The sequence below is a fragment of the Brachyhypopomus gauderio genome, chromosome 1 (assembly GCF_052324685.1).
Source record: "Brachyhypopomus gauderio isolate BG-103 chromosome 1, BGAUD_0.2, whole genome shotgun sequence".
NCBI classification, from domain to species: Eukaryota; Metazoa; Chordata; class Actinopteri; order Gymnotiformes; family Hypopomidae; genus Brachyhypopomus; species Brachyhypopomus gauderio.
Window position 1 is genome coordinate 51,084,984 of NC_135211.1, and position 21,245 is coordinate 51,106,228.

At 41.4% G+C, this 21,245-nt stretch overlaps 1 protein-coding gene across 1 annotated transcript in view; it reads right to left on the minus strand.

The window, feature by feature from the left end:
* Positions 1–21,245, minus strand: part of LOC143524947 (C-type lectin domain family 4 member E-like) — a 44,870-nt gene that overhangs the window by 7,776 nt on the left and 15,849 nt on the right. Inside the window, exons 4-5 of the mRNA XM_077018353.1 lie at positions 10,056–10,192; positions 9,780–9,886 (exon numbers count right to left, since the gene is read on the minus strand). Coding sequence (XP_076874468.1) covers positions 9,780–9,886; positions 10,056–10,192 — 244 coding nt within the window. The remainder of the gene's footprint in view (positions 1–9,779; positions 9,887–10,055; positions 10,193–21,245) is intronic.

A 21,245-nucleotide genomic window follows, 5' to 3' on the forward strand; every position in this document is an offset into this window, starting at 1 on the left:
ATTTTTCCACAAGGGTCTGCACCACTGTGCTTGCCTTCTGATCTCGTGTTGGATAGGCCTGGGCAAACTTTGAAAATACATCAGTGACAATCAGCACATTCTCTCGACCGTCACTAGATTTCTCCAATACAGTGAAATCAATAGCCACTATGTCTAATGGCTGTGAAGCCAATAGGCTCCCCAAAAAAGTTCTTACCTTGGGCCGTACGGCTTTAGCTGCTATGCACCGGCCACACTCATTACACCATTTCTCTATATCCCGGCGCATCCACGGCCAATAGCACCTTGTTTGTATAAGGGTTACAGTCCGCTCTGTCCCTTGGTGACCATGATTATCGTGGAGTGAAGTAAGCACTTCTGCATGCAGCACCTGGGGTAGCAGCAGCTGTAAACGCTCCCCTACACCGACTGGACTCCTAGTTACTCGATATAAAACCCCTTCCTTGTCTCGAACACGGTTCCACTGACGCAGCAACTCTAAAACCCGTCCACCTAACTGGGCTCTCTCCATCTTCGTGGGAAACCTTCCTTGCCGCCAGTACCACAGAAAACTTTTTATCACTGCATCCTCCCCTTGTAATGCGGCCAAATCTCCTTTACTCCTAGTCGGAACCGCATCTACGGGTTCCATGGAGGCAACAGCCACACCCAATGCCTGACACTCTCGTGGGACAGCGATTCCACCAGCCACCTCATCCATACTGCTTGGGGATGGGGGCAGTGGCAACCTCGACAAAGCGTCAGCATTCTTATTGGTCGCACCAGCACGATAGATGACCTTGAAGTCAAACAATGCCAACTGGGCAGCCCAACGCTGCTCCACTGCGCCCAGCTTCGCAGTCTGCAGGTAGCACAATGGGTTGTTGTCGGTGTAAACAGTAAAAGAATTTCCCAAGAGATATTCTCTAAATTTTTCAGTTACCGCCCACTTCAATGCTAGCAGCTCCAACTTCATGGCACTGTAGTTGTTCATATTTCGTTCCGTAGGCCTTAGTCCTCGACTTGCATAAGCAATCGGTCTCCTCCCCTCTGCACATTCCTGTGACAATACTGCCCCTAACCCTAGGGAGCTAGCATCCACCTCAAGAACAAATGGTGCAGAGAAATCGGCATATCCCAACACGGGAGCAGTCACTAACTTAGCCTTGAGGGAAGCAAAGGCTTGTTCACAGTCTGCATTCCAATAATCCTGAACTGACCCCAACTGTCGCTTTAGCCCCTTCTTTGGCTGCAGTTTAGTAACCAGCCTATGCAAGGGTGCAGCATGCTTGGCAAAGCCCTCTACAAAGCGGCGATAATATGATGCAAATCCCAAAAATGAACGGAGCTGAAACAGAGTAGATGGCACCTTCCACTCAGCTACTACTGCAATCTTGTCTGGATCCGTGGAGACGCCTGCTGCTGAGACTACATGTCCTAAATATCTTACTTCAGTCTGAAAAAAATGGCATTTGTTCAATTTCAGTTTGAGACCATTCTGGTGCAACCGTTCCAAAACCAGCCTCAACCGCTCCATGTGCTCTACAAATGTGGAAGAAAACACCACCACATCATCCAAATACAGCAAAAGAGACTGGAACCGCTGGTCCCCAAAAATCCTCTCCATCAACCTTTGAAAAGTCCCTGGGGCATTACACAATCCAAATGGCATACGTTGGAATTCGAATAATCCAAACGGGGTACAAAAAGCAGTCTTAGCCTGATCCTTAGCAGCTACTGGGACCTGATTATATCCACTAGCTAGATCCAAAGTTGAAAAAAACTTTGCTCCAACCAGCGCATCCAATGACTCCTCAATCCTAGGGAGAGGAAATGTGTCTTTACGAGTCTTTGCATTAAGCTGTCGATAATCAACGCACAAGCGTATAGAACCGTCTTTCTTCTGAACAACCACAATTGGAGATGAGTAGGGGCTACAACTCGGTTTGGCTATCCCACACTCTACCAGCTCTTGTATATGCGCCTTTACCAAGTCATATTGTGACGGGGGAAGCCTGCGGTATCGCTGTCGGACTGGGACATCATCCACCAGTGGTATTTCATGCTCAACAAGAGTTGTACACCCCAAATCCCCTGTCTCATGGCTGAACACTGTTGCATACTGTTCAAGCAATGCTTTAGCCTCTTGCTGTTCCTCAGACTTTAAATTAGGCCAACAGACTTCACCTAAATCTACCAGTGATGTACTTTGTACTCCCACTGACTGAATATAGGCTATTGGACCCTCACTATCTTCTTGTTCAGTGAAAGAAAGGGGGTACTGTGCTGGACACACGCTAGCCATACTAAGCTGCCCTAAGGCAACCCTCGGCTTTAACCACTGGTCTTGATGACCAACATTAACTACTGGAACCACCAGACTACCCTTCTCCACAGGCAAAAGCGCACTAGGGACCAACAATCCTGGAGGAAGATCCTGTCCTTGGCCTGAAGCTTCCAGTAAGACTGTACGCACACAAGATGCCAGATCTTGACGACACGTAGCCGGAACCAGTTTCAAAGTGCCAGCAGGGATCCGCACCGCAGGACCCCTCGGGGTGACAGCTGAACCTATATGACCGGAACTAGAAACATATTCTAAAGCTTGGCACTCAGAGAGGGCTGGCATCCACCCTGGCGCTGCGGCCCGCAATACTGGGGACTGAAACAACCGATCTCCATGCTGACTAAACAATTCTCTGTAGCAGCTGGTCAATACATTCATGCCTAACACCCCTGGAACTAGCCCCTTTTTCTGCTGAGTAAGTGCATCCCCTGAATCTTTTACTACCAGGATGCCCATGCCAGGTAAGCGCTTTCCCAACACTTCTACATCCAGCTCTACATAACCACAGTATGGAATATCCAACCCGTTTGCAGCTTTAAGACGCAACCCCCTGCAATACTGAAGCCGCTCCTGCACTCTAGGCTGAAAGTGTGCGAAAAAAAAACGTTCTGTAATGGTAGTCACCATGGATCCGGTGTCCAAAAGGGATGGTACTACTACTCCATCTACTAGAACATTAACTACTGGACATTGCCCCACCAATCTAGGACCAATACCATCAGACCCACCGGCTCCCGAGCCTCGACAACCCTCATCCAGCATGTGGCTCTCCATACTGGCGGGACTTAGTTTCCCTGTGGCTGCCCTTGGGTGTTGGATGACACTACTGCCCTTCCACCTCCCAGTCTCTCTCTCACTGGGGTGGCCTGCCATCCCTCTGACCCAGGACAATATCTGGCTATATGTCCTGGCCTATTACACTGTCTGCAAATTGGCCTACCATCAGATTCAAATCTCAACCGCTTAGTCTGCTGGTTATTAGTCCCAGACCTTAATGGTGGGTGGTTAGCTAACTGTGCTAAGATAGCATCCAGCTGACTTTGCTGTTTACGTAAACACTCTTTTACCTCAGCCATTTCACTAGAGGAAACTGTGGCATTAACCACCTGTGTATCACACCCAGCTTCCCATTGAGAGTCACAGGAAAACGCCCTACTACGTGCAGTAGCCCCACGCTCCCCTTCGGCCACCCAGCGCTGTGCTTCCCCACGAATAGTCAAGAAGGATATGTTAGGATCACTGCGAACCAACCGTTTCAACTCTCGACGGAGCATACCATCCTTCACATATTCTATAAACTGATCTCTAACCAAAATATCAGCATTAGTAGCAGACCCTGGACTCTTCCGCTTCACCACTTCCATTAATGACAACAAAGCATGGGAGAACTCTCGCAACGTTTCCCCCTCACGCTGGCGCCGTTGAAAGAATTGCTTCTGTGCTTCTATATGAGATTGCAAACATCCAAAAGTCTCCAATAAAATCTGCAAAACACGTTCCGGATCACTCCGATCTACCGCGGGGCGGAACTTTATTTCTAACTTGGCTTCCCCATCTAATAAATCATATAAAAACGATGCTTGCTCTAATTGAGTCATATATCTAGTACTTAAACACTGCCGTGCCTCTTCTACCCACTCCTCTACGGGTACCTGATCGTGTGCAACATTACCAGAGAACCGTGGGCACTTGCGCTCACGGGGCACATAAACATAACGTTCTGTGACTTGTGCTGGGGTGGGCAAAGGATCAGATTCCCTACTCTGTAATGACTGACCTGACGTCCTTGGCTCTCCTGACACTCTCTGGTGAAGACTAGCATTGTCCGCCTGCAGCTTCTGAACCTGCTCTGTCAGAGTCCTGATCTGTTCCTCCCAATCCTCCATGGGGTCTACTCCTGGCACAGATAACCAAAACAAATTTAGACACTGTAAAAATGTATGTCTTACACCTCCGAACACAGAAGCTAAAATAAAACCCAACGTACTTTACACAGTCCTTCCCAGGATTCAACCAGTCGCTGTTTTTTTTTTTTTCCCAAACCAAAAAAAAATTAGGAAACAAATAGTATGTTGCCCGCCACTTAATTGACGCCGTCCCTGAAAAGGATCCTGCCTGACTACGCCAATAATGTAACACAGGCAATGAGGTGTACCAATTTAGCCCAGGACAATCACAGCAACCTGGCAAACCCACCTCACCCCGGTATGCACCCCCAATCACTTGGGCAACCCTTCCCCACTCGCAGGGGTCTCAACTGAATGAGCAGAGACGGCAACCAAGTAGAGGGCAACAATAACAATGTTTATTTTAAAATAAAAATAACAAACAATCTCCAGGCTACTGTGGTGGGCACACAACTCCGGTGGAGGGCTTCACCCTAAAACATGGACCAATAGTCCACAGCAAATTATTATGTGCAATAAAACCACCACACTCTAATAAAGTCAAATAACCCCACACAACCACTGCAAACTATCACACAACCCCCACACCGTACCGCATTCCACCAACAGCACCTTTGGAGAAAATAAACAAAGAACGAAAAAACAACAACATTACTATCCAAGTTATTAAATGTCACAGAATAAAAGCTACAATTATTTATTCTAGTTAAAAATATACTCTTCCGTCAGCTTCCAATCTCGCTTAGGAAGTGAGATTACTCAAGGCTCATGATACAACGACACCAATTGACATCAGAATACAGGGCAGAAATAATGGTCAATAACAATAAAATTGTACCATACAAAGGACAAACAAGCGGACACAAAAAAAAAACCAATATAACAAAACAGCGACTGGTGCTGATGTAGCTTCAAACACTTGTTCACTGGGACCGGTCTGTTGTCAGCAGGTAGTGCTATGGTATTCCTCTGCTAGGAATTCGTGTCTAATGAAATAAAAATTATATCAGTATGAATAAATCTAATAATTACATTTACAGACACTACAAATTCCCAGCATACCAACCTAGAACACGTCAGGCTTATTACGACCGTCTTGTTTCCCCAATTCATAAAGTCTCTTGACACTGTATTAAAAATGTGCTCTTCTAAAACTCTCTGGAACAGCTTTCGATTCCATAAAATCCAGACACAGCGCCGAGCTCAAACCACCGATATGCACCACACCAAACACCAAATCATTCTTCCGCAGGGCTGGCAGAATATAAAGGCACGACCAATCAGCGAATTACGTCGCTACTGCCGTACTGCGCATGACGAACGTCAACCCCCGACACTGTGGGTGTTGCCACTAAACGGTCTGGAGGGGAACTGAATGCCATTAGACGGGTCCTACCTGTCACACTTGGAATCTCCATACCTAGGAATACATACATACCTAAGGATATGTTGTTTGCCTACACAGACACAAACATTAAATACACTGTATTGACATTCACACACTCACACTCACCTCCTTTCATGCCATATACACACCTTCATTCACACACAATCACTCTCATGTACCACAAACACACACATACAGACACATACCTAAGGAGTTGTTCAAGTACACAGAAACAAACACACACACACACACACACACACACTATACATTCACTGTACACACTTTCATACACCCACTCACACTCACCTTCTTTCATGTCATATACACACCTTAATTCATACACAATCACTCTCTCACACACCACACAGATACAGGTACGGAGGTGTTCTTTTACAAAAAGACACACAAACACAATATGCACACACTGAATACTTTATTCATGCTGTATACACTCCATGACTCACACAATCTCTCTCTCCCACACACATACATACACCGCACACAATACAATACACACCTTCAAACACAATACACACCATATACAACATATAGACGATAGACACTACACAACTTCATACATATTTTCCAAACAAACTTTCATAAACATTACATACATTCCCATACACCATACACAGTGTGTAACAACGTAAACACACGCCCAAAAGGGAGGGACCGGGGTCCTCAACGTGACACACAGCTTAATACACACCAGACTCTACACACACTACTCAAATCTTGGTCCCAGGCAGCGCATTGACATTATACTTCCTCACTTAGGGGTATTAGCCATACCCTTAGTCAGAACAGGGCACACCTTTTCAAGCCCTCTCGTATTTCCTTCAGGAAATGCAAATCTAATTCTTTTTAAAATGTCTGTGTTGACATGTTTAATCTACAAAAAAACATTTTATTTATGTATTTGTTATTTCATTTGAGAACTTGGCTTGCAAGCTAGTTGCAAGTTTTTGCTAGCTATAGTCACCAGCTATTTCACAAAGTAAAGTGCAAATATATGTCATCTGCAGATAGGTCTCAGCACAATGAATTATAAAACAAGTTCTGTAAAACATCAAAATGAATAGTTAATTATTTATCATGACCTGGTGGACATCACATGGTGTTTACTGGTATTCACAAACCATATGGTGCACTTACAAACTCTCTTATCTGGTAAGACCACATCAGTAGTTATTATTGAAATAGCCATTATGAAAGTTGGCACCATTAAACCTTTAGACTCATTATTAGGGATATATGTGCATATACTGTAGAGGCGCTTTGTTTCTTTGGCAGATCTCTTGTACCACCTTTGCCTCTGGGTAGCAACAAGTATTTGGAAAAATGCGAGTGAGATAGAATCATCTTTAAAGGTTTACTTATAAAACACCAAAGACATTACACTGGACTCAACATGACTCGTGGCTCGGTCAAAAAACTGTTGCTTCCAAACATCGCTAACTGCCGTCTGTCCATTACAAGCAGGAAACAAAAGGGTTACTGACAGAAGCTGAAAGTCCAGAAAGTTCTTCAAACTTATACATTACTAATTTCTGCTTTTTAGAAAATACAACAATTATGAATTCTTATTAAATTATCTTCACCATATTTTAACCCCTTTAACTAAATTATTCCTAACAATGCATTAACCCATGGGTTAAAGCAAGAAATTTTCATTTGACTGAAAATTTTTCCTGGCAAAAGACAATGCCAGCAATTACTGAAAATGTGGTGTAGCCTCTTTTGTCTAATTCTACACAATAAACACATTTATAAAGTATATCTAAACAGCCTGTGTAATGAGAGAAGAGAGAATCTATGAAGCGACAAAATGCAACACCTGAGCTATAAATGTACATAAATGTTTTTATAATGGAGTTATCTGGGGGTCCTCTTCCAGAACATTGTTTAAAGATCAAGTCAAATTTAGTGAATCCTGGTGAGTTTTAAAATGGTATGAAGCTCTCTTGTTTTTTATCAGATTCACTATCGCAAAAACATAAGCAGTAAGATTACCTGGTTTATCTTACAAAAAAATTTAATGTCCAAAAATGGCAAATTAAATCGCACCACTGGATGGAGCTTTTAAATACAAACAGAACAACACCATCCATGTTAAACTGGCTTAGAAATAAAAAAGTTGACATTTCAAATGGAAGAAAGCGCCTTTTTTCTTCGACTATTAAAGCTAAATGAAGAAAAGTCTGTGATCGGTGGAGAGATTCTTCAGTATAAATAACCATAACTTCTATATTTCACTACAAATTCAAATAAAATTTGAAATGTAGTCACTTTATAGTATGGACATGACAGTATAATATTCAAAATGAATGAACAAATGAATATTGCACGATGAAAATGATGCAAATGAATGATTAATCTTTAAATTAATTAATAAATAAGTCAGGTAATCATTATGGTGAAATAAAAAAAACTACATTTCTATTAATATTCTGAGAAAACGCTGTAACCTAAAGATTCTGTTAACACAATTAAGACACAATATGATAAAAACAGGCGTGTAGGCATGATTAATTCATTATTTATTTATTACTGTTATTAAAATGATCTGATACAAGACAACTCAAAGAAATTATGTCAATAAAGTTTAAAAGTATTGCAACTATTATGATTATAGTTCGTTTAAATATATAAAATATTTAATAAATATTTCGTGTTGGTTTATTAGGACATAAATTATGTGATTTTGTATTACGCCTTACGGTCTGACCACCTGTACCGGCTCAAAAAAAAAAACACTTATATTTCTGATAAAAATGTAACTTTATCAGAATAAGGATAAAATACTGAATTTATCTTACATCTACCTCTGAAGCTTTTCGGATGTCTGAAATACAGGCGGTCCCCGGGTTATTACGACGTCGTGCGTCGTACACGGAACTTGGTGTTTGGTGTGCGCGGCGGAAGAATACACGGTTATGCGGCTCGGGACCGAGGAGGACGGCGTCAGGATAGGATAACTGCGTGCAGTACATTATTCGCGTACAGTATGTACCTTTGTTCCGACAAAGCCTGGTTAAAGCAAGCACCCACACTACGCAAAGTAAAGCCTGTATACTTGACGAGTCGCCCTCGCGGCGTAATCGCGGTGGCTCCACCCGTGCGCGAGAGCCTCGCGCCCTGGCGATTCGGGAGGTCGTGCACCTCTCGAATTTTGTAACTTCACTTCGCCCGCGCCGCGCTTCAGCGCAATAAACAAAGTCATGTTTGCAGGGTTCATACCTTTACAAGGTGGAATTAAAACACTTGTACGTCACTTTCAAGGTCCATTTCAATATTTCCCAGCACGTTAAACTTAATAAAGTTAAATATTTATACATATACTCGAAACGATTCAAAATAATTCGCGTTTTATTCACATTATTTAGGGGTTGTTTATTTTCAAAACGCCCGATCTTAACGTCTTCTCTCATGTTTCGTCCTGGAATTACAAGAGGCTCGTATTTGTTAACGTAATACAAGAGAATTGTTCAGTCAGATAGCTATTTGTTGTGAAACGAAGTAGATACAATTTCAAGCATGTTCATTTAGCCTAAATTCCAGCACCTTTTTTCCTGAAACACAAAGCAACATTAAAATTGGTCAGGTGAATGTGCCCTCCCCTGTTTTTGAGGGCTGTTTCTTTATACTACCACATATCGTTTCGGACAACACTGCAAAGAATGCGACGCGCCAAGTAGCCTCCGCCGTTTGCGCAGGTGTGCGGAGTCGCGCGCTACGGTCACTCGCGAAAGTATTATCACCCAGGCAGGAGGGAGGTAACTTTTCTACGTAATGTCCGAAAATCAGAAGGCGGGATGACCCGCAAGTCAATCAAATGACACCGCCGTCATCCATCCAGCGCTGCCGATCCAGTGAGAGGATCATATTTCGGACACAAAACAGATAGCACGCCTGTGTGGTTTATTATGATTTGACGGATTTTTTCCCCAAAAAATTCAAATGACGGAAATCCGTCGTAGTGACGGAGAACTTTAACCCATGCATTAACCCTTAACTGGCTCTTAGTTACAAGTCATTTTGTTTCAGATTTATGTATAATTTCCCATTCAAGCATATTGGAGCCCAGTCTGCAGAGATGGCTGGTGTCTAAGGACGTGAGTTGTCTCTACAGACTTGGTTCAGGTCAGTGGTCTCTTACCCAGTGGACAGTGGTGTTCCATCCAACCATTTCCAGGTTCCCTCTATGTTCATGTCAGTCAACCCAATCCAAGCCTCAGAATCAGGGAAAGTTTTGCTGATGAACTCCTGAGATTGAGGAAATAAAGCATGAATTTAAAATGTTTCTCTGAAAGCCCTCTGTACTGCAAGTCTATCTATCTAGCTATCTGAGTAGGCCTAAGGATTTCCATACAAATTCAATCTCTGCTTACTTTTCTGATAGTGTTTTGTTTCTTTATTATTCCGTCTCTCTCACCTGTTCCTCTCTGCTGTTGATGATCACCAGGTCTGCTCCTCTCTCTCTACAGTCCTGTCTGCTCTCACTCCAGGTCTTCATTTGAGTAGAGATGTAATAAAAACTGGAGTTGAAGTATCCGTGTCTGCAGTAATTATCTGTATATATAGTATAATTTGGTTATTATAATATTGGTTATATATTGTTTAATTTAGTTACACATTTTTCATAAAAAATGACATTTGAGATAACCTAGATACTTTTTTAATGAATCGCAAGGTCATAAACAGGAGAGCAACTTTATAAAAGTGCATCAAGTAATTAATTAAAAGTCTTTCAAAACAGCTAAAGTTTTAATTTAAGATATTCTCGCCTCTGAGGGTGGGCTCCTGCGTCATCAGTGTCACCGAGTCCACCCCAGAGAGCGAGTTTGGGGCGGAGGACTCTGAGGAGGGGGAGGAAGAGGAGGAGGACTACCCTCCATCGGTTTGCGACGCGTCCAACGTGGACTACGGCGAGGAGGAGGAGGAGGACGAGGAAGACGACTACGCTCCGTCAGTGAGCTCCGCCCCCACCATAGACCATGGTGAGGAAGAGGAGGAAGACGAGGAAGAGAACTATATGGTGTGATTTTTGTTTCAATAGTTCCACAAAAGCAAAAGTAAATCCAAGAGCAGAAAGTATATGTTATGAATGCAAAACAGAAAAATATATATCAAAAGTATATATTTTTTATATAATTGGTTATTTGAAACTTATTTTTGTTTGCATTTTGACAAGTTTTTGGTTCCATTGTTTTAGTTTTTTTGGATTTTCCCAGTAAGGTCTTTTGCTTCTGGAATCTCTCTTTGCTTCTGGTTCGTTTTTTGCTTCTGACTTTTGGAACACATTTCACGTGTGGGAGGGTCTTAGATGAAGGCGTTCCTCTGCAATCTCCATTGGTCACTGATTCCGGACTGACACAGAGCTCTGAGACCGCCTCTGGGACCAAGCCACGCCCACCCCACCAGCCTCCCAGCGTTTTCAAACGTGGCGGAACGCGGTGGTTCTGTTTCACAGTAGCATGTAAACTAAGTTTTACCATAAAAGTTTATACAAAGGTTATAATTAATTGGTAAATGGTCTGTAGATATTGCAAATGTACACTGTATAATAACTACATTAAGCATGGCAGTTAATATTTAGCACACTTCACCAGCGCGAGCTTTTTAAAATTTTAGTGAACTGGATGCAGGCATGAAAATCTGTCACCTTGCGGCGAAATTTGCCGTTTTTGAAGTATTTTGCGGTAAAACAAACTCTTGTTTGAAAAATAGGTAGATAGTAAAATAAGAAACAAGATTTTTTTGTAGTTCTAAATGATGAACCCTGGTATTTTTTACACTCATTTTTGCCGCTGATGTTATTTATTGGTTCATTAAGATATAATGGTTTTGACTGAGCCATCTGGAATGGCGAAAGCGGCTCGCGTTTACGGATCTGGCTCCATATATTGACAAGACAGGTCAATATTTTTCAGCGTGACATTACCGTGAGAGAAGTCAACAGGGAAGAGCGTGTTTAAAGCTAGCCTTTAAATTATTTTTAATTTAATCGCTGCTGTAGCTTCTGTCACCGTTTTGCTACATTCACAATAGTAGCGACTAGTTACTCGCTCCTCCTGGATCATTCGCTAGCGTCCCCGCGGGTCTAAAGTGAGAAGGAAACTAATCCGCACTCTGCGTTTCAATGGACTACTCTTCTTACTCGCACCCCTCCAAGTTAAAATCTTTTTGTTTTTATCTCTGATTCGGACAGTGTCTGAATGTCATGTCTGACATGTATTATGTTTAGTATCTCTATGTTCAATGGTTCAATGAATATTGTTCACTTCTTAATAAAATATGGACAGCACAAGATGCATGTGATGTGTGTTTATGTGTGGTACCTGCAGAAGTACCTGAGTGAACAAAGCTGGTTGTATATAGGGTGGCCACTTTTCAGTATTGCTTTAATTTTGGTATTTTTTACTATTATGGATTTTACTATATTTGGCATCACCTCTCGTACACCAGCTGCCCCCCACCCCCCGTCCGTCGCCATACCAGATATTGCAAATACTCATATTTCTTCCACACATCAATGTTCTCTCCATCCAGTTCACTAAAATTTTAAAAAGCTCGTGAGCATGCTTAATGTAGTTATTATACAGTGTACATTTGCAATATCTACAGACCATTTACCAATTAATTATAACCTTTGTATAAACTTTTATGGTAAAACTTAGTTTACATGCTACTGTGAAACAGAACCACCGCGTTCCGCCATGTTTGAAAACGCTGGGAGGCTGGTGGGGTGGGCGTGGCTTGGTCCCAGAGGCGGTCTCAGAGATCTGTGTCAGTCCGGAATCAGTGACCAATGGAGATTGCAGAGGAACGCCTTCATCTAAGACCCTCCCACACGTGAAATGTGTTCCAAAAGTCAGAAGCAAAAAACGAACCAGAAGCAAAGAGAGATTCCAGAAGCAAAAGACCTTACTTGGAAAATCCAAAAAAACTAAAACAATGGAACCAAAAACTTGTCAAAATGCAAACGAAAATAAGTTTCAAATAACCAATTATATAAAAAATATATACTTTTGATATATATTTTTCTGTTTTGCATTCATAACATATACTTTCTGCTCTTGGATTTACTTTTGCTTTTGTGGAACTATTGAAACAAAAATCACACCATAGAACTACCCTCCGTCGGTGTGTTCTGCTCCTACGGTTTACTATGGTGAGGGTGAAGAAGACCATCCTCCGTCTGTGTACTCTGATATCTCAGAATGCACGGACAGCGAGCTCATTACTGAGGACGAGGGTAGTCTGTCTTTCTCTGAGCATTCTGCCGGGACCGTTAAGGGGAGGAACCACCTGGAGGTGGGTGCTTCCCCGTACCGCTCCGAGGGGAGCATGATGGACTGCTCCCGGGGTGGAAGTCCGGCCGTGCCCATGAGCTGGAGCCTGGGCAGCGAGGAAGAAGAGGAGATGGAAACTGACGGGGGACTCCCAAGCGCTGCACCAGGCGCGTTCGCCAGTCACGCTGCACCGGGCACGTCCGCCAGTCGCGCTGCACCGGGCACGTCCGCCAGTCGCGCTGCACCCAGCGGAGGGTTCGCAGCGAAGGCTGGAGGGGGACCGCCCACCGCAGCACCTGCAGCTCCCGCTCTCTCTCCCCTCATCGCTCTCCTCCTGGCGCGTAGCCTGGCACCTGTTACATGTCTTGTGATAACTCGTCACACCTGCGGGACTTATGTGGTTTGCCTATTTAATGTGCGCTCACGCAGTGTCCTGAGCTCGTCATTGTCTAAGTCTGCACGTTGTGTTAAACGTCTGTGTGTTTATCGTGCGTTATTGTGCAATTTATTCGTGAATATTAAAAGTGACGTCCATGCAAAAGAGGGATTCTGTGTCTCATCCTTCGCCCTGCCCGCGCATCACAATCTCCTAATTACTGACTCACCTGAAGCTCATTTACCTTTAGCATATATTGATCTTGGTGACAGGTTGTCTATTCTGAAATACAGCTATTCTCAGTGTAGTGTTTTTTCCTAGTGCTGATCTGATTGTTTTTTTTTTGTCTCTGATTTGCCTTCTGGTTTGTCTGCGCTGTTGTAGTCTGTATTTTTGTGTTTGATCCTGGACTGTTTTGGCTTTGAGTTTTAGATCTCGTATTCACTCTGACGACTGCTGTGTTTGCACATTGGATTTTAACCTTTGTTTTTCCTTTTTGCCATTTCAAACTTCCTGTTATTAAAACCTCTTGTTCAGGCATCCGGACCTTGTGTTACTTACATCACAGCTGTCAGCAACAAAGAAATCATTTAGATAAAGATAATGCCATTTGTTCTGAAAAGCTACTGACAAGTTACTGCAAGGAACATGTCATTTATTCAGCCTTCAAGTCATGGAGATGTTCTTTATAATTATTCAGACAACAAACATTCTGTCAGGGCTGTACCCGGAGCCGCCACGAGCCAGTGCTTGCTCCTGAGCCAACACTCGTTCGCGGACCAGCGCTCGTGCACAGACCAGCGTTAGTTCACGAACACGTTCGCAAACACGCAATCAGCAATGACGACCTGCAGCTGTTCACCTTGCTATTTAAGGAGAACGGCTGCAGAGTCTCATTGCTGAGTTGTTTGTTGCCGTCTCCACGTGCTTTCAGCCAGCCTTCTCTTGGTGTTCAATGTGTCTTCTTTGCACTTACCTTATTCGCTGTTTTCCCTGTCGTTTCCGAGTTGCTGGAAATTATAGTGAATTAAGATTTGATAGTGCAAAGATATAAGGCATTAGGAGATTTTTTTCAGAAAGGCCCATAAGATAACCTATTAAAACTTTGCAATATATAGCAATACGTTTGCGGAGGGGGGTCAGAGAAATATTGTGTGTGTATGTATGTGTGTGTGTGTGAGAGAGAGAGAGAGAGAGGAGATCGATCCATCTATCCATTCATCCATCAGGAAACAGCAAACAGTTCTGTGTGGTGATTGGACAGAATCGTGGGTGCGTGGTCTGTTCAGCCAATGAATGCAGAGAATCACTAGTTTGAATTTGAGCGCCAGTTGCCTGGAGTACGTTCAGTTATTCAGAGTCACAGGTAAAAGCGAGACCGACTGAAGCACAGAAGCGCCAGTTCACGCCAAGTGTCAGTGTTCAATATCAACTGAAGTGTAACGCTGCAAGCGCAGCGGAGCGAGAGGACGGACACAAGTGCTGAGAGGAGCGAGATTTATTGAAGGGAATACCATAATCGTCGTCAGAAAGCCAGGCAGGGTCCATAACGGGAGGGCAGTCAGTAAAACAGGCGTACACGGGCATACTGAACACGAGGGAACACAAGAACAAACAGGAAACCAAAAGACGGGAACAATAAACGGTCAGGTATAGCAATGAACATAGAACCAGCTAACATCCACATGAATCAAACAAAATACCAGACAAAGGACAAGGGAGACTCGGGCTTATATACAAGGAATCTAACGAGGGGCAGGTGACTGTAATAACACGGGGCGTGGTAACAAACAAGGTAATCACAGAGACGAACGAGCGGGGCGGGGTAAACAGGTACGAAACACAGACATGAGGGGTTCGGAGTGACAGCTAACGGAGGGGGGCACGGTCATACGTGACATGAAGGTACGTCTTAGTTTTATTTTTTCACAAATCGCTGCTTTGCCAGGAGTGTTTATTTATTTTATTATGAGTAGCATTCTATTGTTTATTTTCAAAATGTCCAATCTTAACGTCTTCAGGTTCTCTCATGTTTCATCCTGGAATTACAAGAGGCTCGTATTTGTTTACAAGAAAACTGTTCAGTCAGACAGATATTTGTTGTGAAACGAAGTAGTTTCAATTTCAAGCATTTTCAAGTACTTTAGCAAGTATGAACGCTTCCGCCTTTCGCGGAGGTTCGCGCGAGGTGTGCAGAGTCGCACTACGGTCAGTCTCGAAAGTAAACATAGATTAGTTAAATAAATACGTTTAATGTCTTTTTTAAGGTTGTACAGACAAACAGCATTTTACAGAGTATACCTAACTTAGAAAAAACTGCAAGTTTTTGTGCTTTTATGTTGGCTATGTTGCTTCTGTGATGCTGAGCTCTAGCTATAAGTTTGTGCTATTATCAGAAAAGAGCTTTTGTTTGTGTTTTATTTAATCTATTTTTTAAACTTATTTTTCTATTATTTACTTATGTATTTATTCATTTGTTTTATTATTATTTATTATTACTTAATGTTGAGAGAACACAGCCTTGCACTGCACAAAATGCACTATTATTACTTGTACAAGTGTTATCTAATTTTAGATTGCATCTATTGTTGAATAAACCTGCAAAATATTTGGAATTATTCTGGATTCATTAGACAGTAAAAAACAAAGCAAATTAACATGCTGCTGTTCAGCGAGACTTTACATTTCTGTATTTTTATCTTAATTTATCGTGTTTCACATCGATTTCGGGATATCCAACAATGTTATCGCACATTGCAATTCTAGTCCATATCGTGCACCCCTAATGGCATAGTAATAAAATGTGTGTATTGTGTTTTTAAGGAGACTGCCAATCTAATAATGAATTCAGTGCACAGTAGCATTAGCTTACAAGTCTTTAATGACCTTGTAATATTTTATTACCACAGGATGCAACAGACAATCTTTAGAAAAACTCCATTCATTCTTTTCATAGAGAAATTTTATACACCACTGAAATCATGTCGTCAATCTGCAGTCTCGGCCATGCTCTTATACCCTATATGGAACCCTGGATCTAAAAGAAATTTCTCTACGAGACAAATGAACATTTTTCTCTTGAATACCACTGTATCGTCTGAATTATTATTAAAATGTTGAAATGTAAATTCATTAGACCGGCAGCCTCCTTAAAAATAACGCAAACCAGCATCCTTTGCCAATGTGGTAGTGTTTTTTCCATGTACGGAATGAGGGAACATAAAAATAAGTCAGATCTTTCCCTTTTGTTCATAGCTTGCTTTGACAAGCTCTACAAGCAGACAGCACTCTGGAGTTCTTTCTGACCCTACTGGTGCTTGTCCATCCTCAAAGCAAAGTTGGCATCTGTGGTGCTCTTTCTTGGCATGACACCCTGCTGCTCACAAATAGTTCCCTCTAGTCTAAGTCTAGCTTCTACGACTCTCTCCCAGATCTTCATTGTGTGGCTCATCAACTTAATTCCCTTGTAGTTGTTACAACTCTGTACATCACCCTTGTTCTTAAAAATGGGTACCAGCACACCTGTCCTCCATTCCTCTGGCATTTTCTCACTCTCAACCGTACCATTGAATAGATGAGTCAAAGACCTCACTGCTATCTCTCCTAGAGTTTTCCGTACCTCCACTGGTATGTCATCAGGTCCATCTGCATTCCCTTCTTCATCCCCTCCAAAACCTTCCTAACTCTACTCTTCGTTCCATTTCTTTCTCTTCATTCATTAGCTCCTCGAAGTACTCCTTCCATCTTCTCATCACACTCTCCTCGCTTGTTAAAACATTACCATTCCTATCCTTAACAAGTCTAACCCAGTGCCTTTAACAGCTCCTCTATTAACTCTTTACCACATTCCTTCCTTCTTCAGTTTCCACCATTTGGTCTTCTTCTCTGGTTTGACATTTTTCCTCTTCTTCACAACAGTCATTCTACACACCACCATAAGATGCTGTTTGGCCACGCTCTCTCCTGTCACAATCTTACAGTCCCCAATCTCTGTCGGGTTTCGTCTTCTACACAGAATGTAGTCTACTTGTGTACTCCTCCCTCCATTCTCATAGGTCACCCTATGTTCCTTTTTGGAAATAAGTGTTGACTACAGCCATTTCCATCCTCTTGGCAGAACCCACCACCATCTGTCTTTCCTGGTTCCTTTCCTTGACACCAAACCTACCCATTGCTTCCTCATCTCCTCTGTTTCCTTCACCATGTCCATTTAGGTCTGTTCCAATCACCACTCTCTCCTCACTGGAAATAATTTCTATCACTTCATCTAGATCCTTCCAAAACTTCTCTTTTTCCTCTTCCTCACATCCAACCTGTGGAGCATAACCACTGGCAACATTCAACATCAGACCTTCTACTTCTATCTTCAGACACATCACCCTATCTACACTTGTTCACCTCTACTACATTCTTTGCTAACTCCTCTTTCAAGACTAGTATGTGCACACAAGATCAAGGCACCAGTATGAGTAATACTATTTCACTACTTAACTTGATAAAATTGTAGGTACAAGTCAAAACCATACACAGCTGCCAAAATCAGGACAAATTCTGACCAACATGCCTCATATCCAGTGTTGCCATAGTTACTTTGAAACAGTAATCCAACTACTGACTACTTCTTTAAAAAGTAACTCAGTTAAGTTACTGACTACTTGCTTTTAAAAATAACTAAGTTAGATTACTTTTAGTTACTTTCAGCAGAGGCTGATGCCCCGCCCCTATAACATGAAAATGACTACCAGTTCTGCCAATACTCACTTTATTGACATGTATTTTAACCGGAACATCAAAAATGACACTGGCATTTGTAAACTTTTTCTTGAAATAGGCTTACATGTTTTTTTAATAAAAAATAAATAAGACAGTCTTTCTGTCTTATTTATTTAACTCTCACAGACACACACATTTGACTGTCTTCACACGCCACACTTCCGATATCTCACAACGGAAAAAAATCTAGTTTATTTACCTCTGATCCACATATATGATTCAATGAGTTACTATTTCGCTCTGGCGCCAATCACCGGCGATCGATAGATTGCGATATAATACTTAATTTGTGTCCATTTTACACCCCGCCCGGTAACTATTTACGTCCCCCCCCCCCCGTTTTTTTCAGATTTGACGTTGTGTTTTTGAAGGTAGACAGCACTCTGTCGCCAGCACAGAGTGTACAACGGACCTTAATGTTGTCATCCTTAGCCGAAATAAAGTCAAAATAATGCCTGTATTTCCTACGGACCCCGTAAGGTGACATCATGTAAAAAAATAACGCGTGGCCACGACTTACTAACGCGTGCGAACGAGATAATTAAGTATTACTTTATATAAAGCCAGGGTTATCTTCCTTAGGCAGGCAGTTAGTGCACATCCCCTCCTTGGCAGTCAGTTCACGAACAACCCTGGGATCTGCTTGTTTTGCTGTGAAAACTTTGTTGCCTCGCGTGAAAGGCGACATTAGTATCTCGTTCCCACGCCTTAATGATCTCGTTCGCACGCGTTAGTAAGTCGTGGCCACGTGTTATTATATTTTTTACATAATGTCACCTTACGGGCTCCGTAATTTCCAGCTGCTAAAGGCGAACCTCTCTCCTTCCATATTGTTCACATCTGACTTTGGCGCCGCAGAGCAGAGATTACGTACCGTGTAAGAAACGTGTAGCCAAAAAATAAGAATGAATAAATATAACCTACGTTCCCCTGAAATGCAGAAATAGTAACGCACGATGTTTTAGATAAGTAACTTTAATCTGACTACTAGTTTTTAAATAGTAGTCGCGTTAGACTACTCGTTACTGAAAAAAGTAGTCCGACTACAGTAACGCGTTACCGGCATCACTGCTCATATTTGGGGTTATTGTGATTTCAGAATTGTTTTGCATTTTACGTTACAATGTTATGCATTCTAAATTGCTTAAAAAGTGCACACGATTTCCCAGAATTACTATATAGCGTAGAGATTGCAGGTTAAAACAAACATTTGATTTTTCTCTTTTCACACAGATGCGGCAGTGGGCACTGGTTTAATGATGCCTAACAAGATCATTGAGAGAAACTGCCATAATGTTCAAAACCTGGAGTTATGGAATTTTCTTCCTTCTGGATGTGTCCTAATACGACATCTTTTTGGATAAAGTTAATGATGACCTGTTATGTAGTGACAGCTAACAGTGAGTGAACTGGGACTGAACACAAGTGCACAGTGATAATGAAGTGATGTTGTTCTATGAGATATTTGATGTGATCGTTTCATACAGCACCCGTACCATCTTACTGTTACTGTTGAAAATGCCTTAAACAACTGTGTGTAAGCCCTTTTATGATCTGTAACGATTATTACAGTATTAGATTCTGTGATTGGCCCTTGTGCTTTGTATTAGCCAATTAAAAGTTCTCGATGTAGAAGCATATTCAGTGTAGATACATTTTTCAAGTTGTTGATTTTCTACTGGGTGTGTAAATGAAACAAAGAAACATTTTTCCCAAGCAATCCTAATCTGAATCTTTTAATTGGCACATGCTGCTACAGTCCATACTACACAATAAACTGAGAATGATATAGGATAACTAGTGCTGTTAGTTCACATTATTGTTTATATTTTAGAATCCCATTTAATATAAATCTTTTCAACTTCGAGAACATTGTAAAAATCCATAGTAACCATCTTTTTGTGTTTTTATATTTTTTTAGAGTCAGTTCAGTTGTCATGATTGTTGAAGTTCAACTGTCAGAATAAAGAGATTGAAAGTATGTATTATGGCTGAGATTTTTTTATTGCTTTTATTGTTTTGGTTAATGTTTTTACATTGTTTTAAATGTTGTTTGTTAATTTATGTAAGTACACCATTATTTTATTTCTGCTGAAATAAAAGGTAACTGTAAAATGTTCATGTAAGCTGGAATTTAAAGACCAAAATAACCACAAAAATATTTATGTTTACAGAAATGTATTGTAATATTGGTAGTTTCAACAGAAACTTAAGATGTTAATACATCCCAAGCACCGTAAATTAATAGGAAAGAGTAGCATATTTATTGGACCATTGGATGTTAAACACATAACTTTTGAAACTACTTTTATATAGGGTTAAAAATATATAATTTTACATTATTTTTGTGTATTTAAAAAGCAGAATCCAATTATTTTAATGTTGAAATCTCATTGATAAACAGTACATTGTAAGAGTTTGTGGGTTGATCAACCAACATTTAACAGTTATCCACTGTAAGTATAGGATATGAACATATATTCACAGATTACCTCTGTACTTTGACAAGTTCATTTGTAGATTGTTTAAATAATACCATGAAGTAACCTAATTATGCTGTTATTTTAATATTCTAATGAAAATTTGTAATTTTACTCAAGTTTGGCTGTGAAATTACAAAGAATAAATACAGGGAAAATCTGTAATTTTACAGTAATTCATTGTTGAATTATGTGGTATTTTACTGTAATTTTACGGTAACTGTTTGGCAACTTTTGCTGCCAGACATGTTACCGTTTTTTTACAACTTTTTTTTTTACAGTGTAGTTCTCTTGCCTACTTTGTTGGTCCATTTTGTGGGTGTAAAGTGACAATAGCTCCTTTCTTTCTGCACAGTCAGCTGTCCTTTAGTCCAACAGTGGTCACAGGATGCTGTGGGCTGGATATTTTTGGGTTGTGGACCATCTTAGTCCAGCAGTGAAAATGACCTCAGGTGAGAATAAAATAATTAAACTCCTGGGTGAACTAAGCAATAATGCTAGCTAAGCAATAACGGCTAAGCTAATAGAACTAGCTGCATTGTTTTGTTACTGTAAATATATTGTAGTGAATCTGCATTAATGTTCATGTTTATTAACAGTTGAGAATGCTCCGTTGTGTTTTGGGCATAAACAAGCATGGGATTGGGGAAAAGCATAGGGGGCCTGGGCTAGGTAGCACGGTGTGTGGGGGGGTGGAGAAA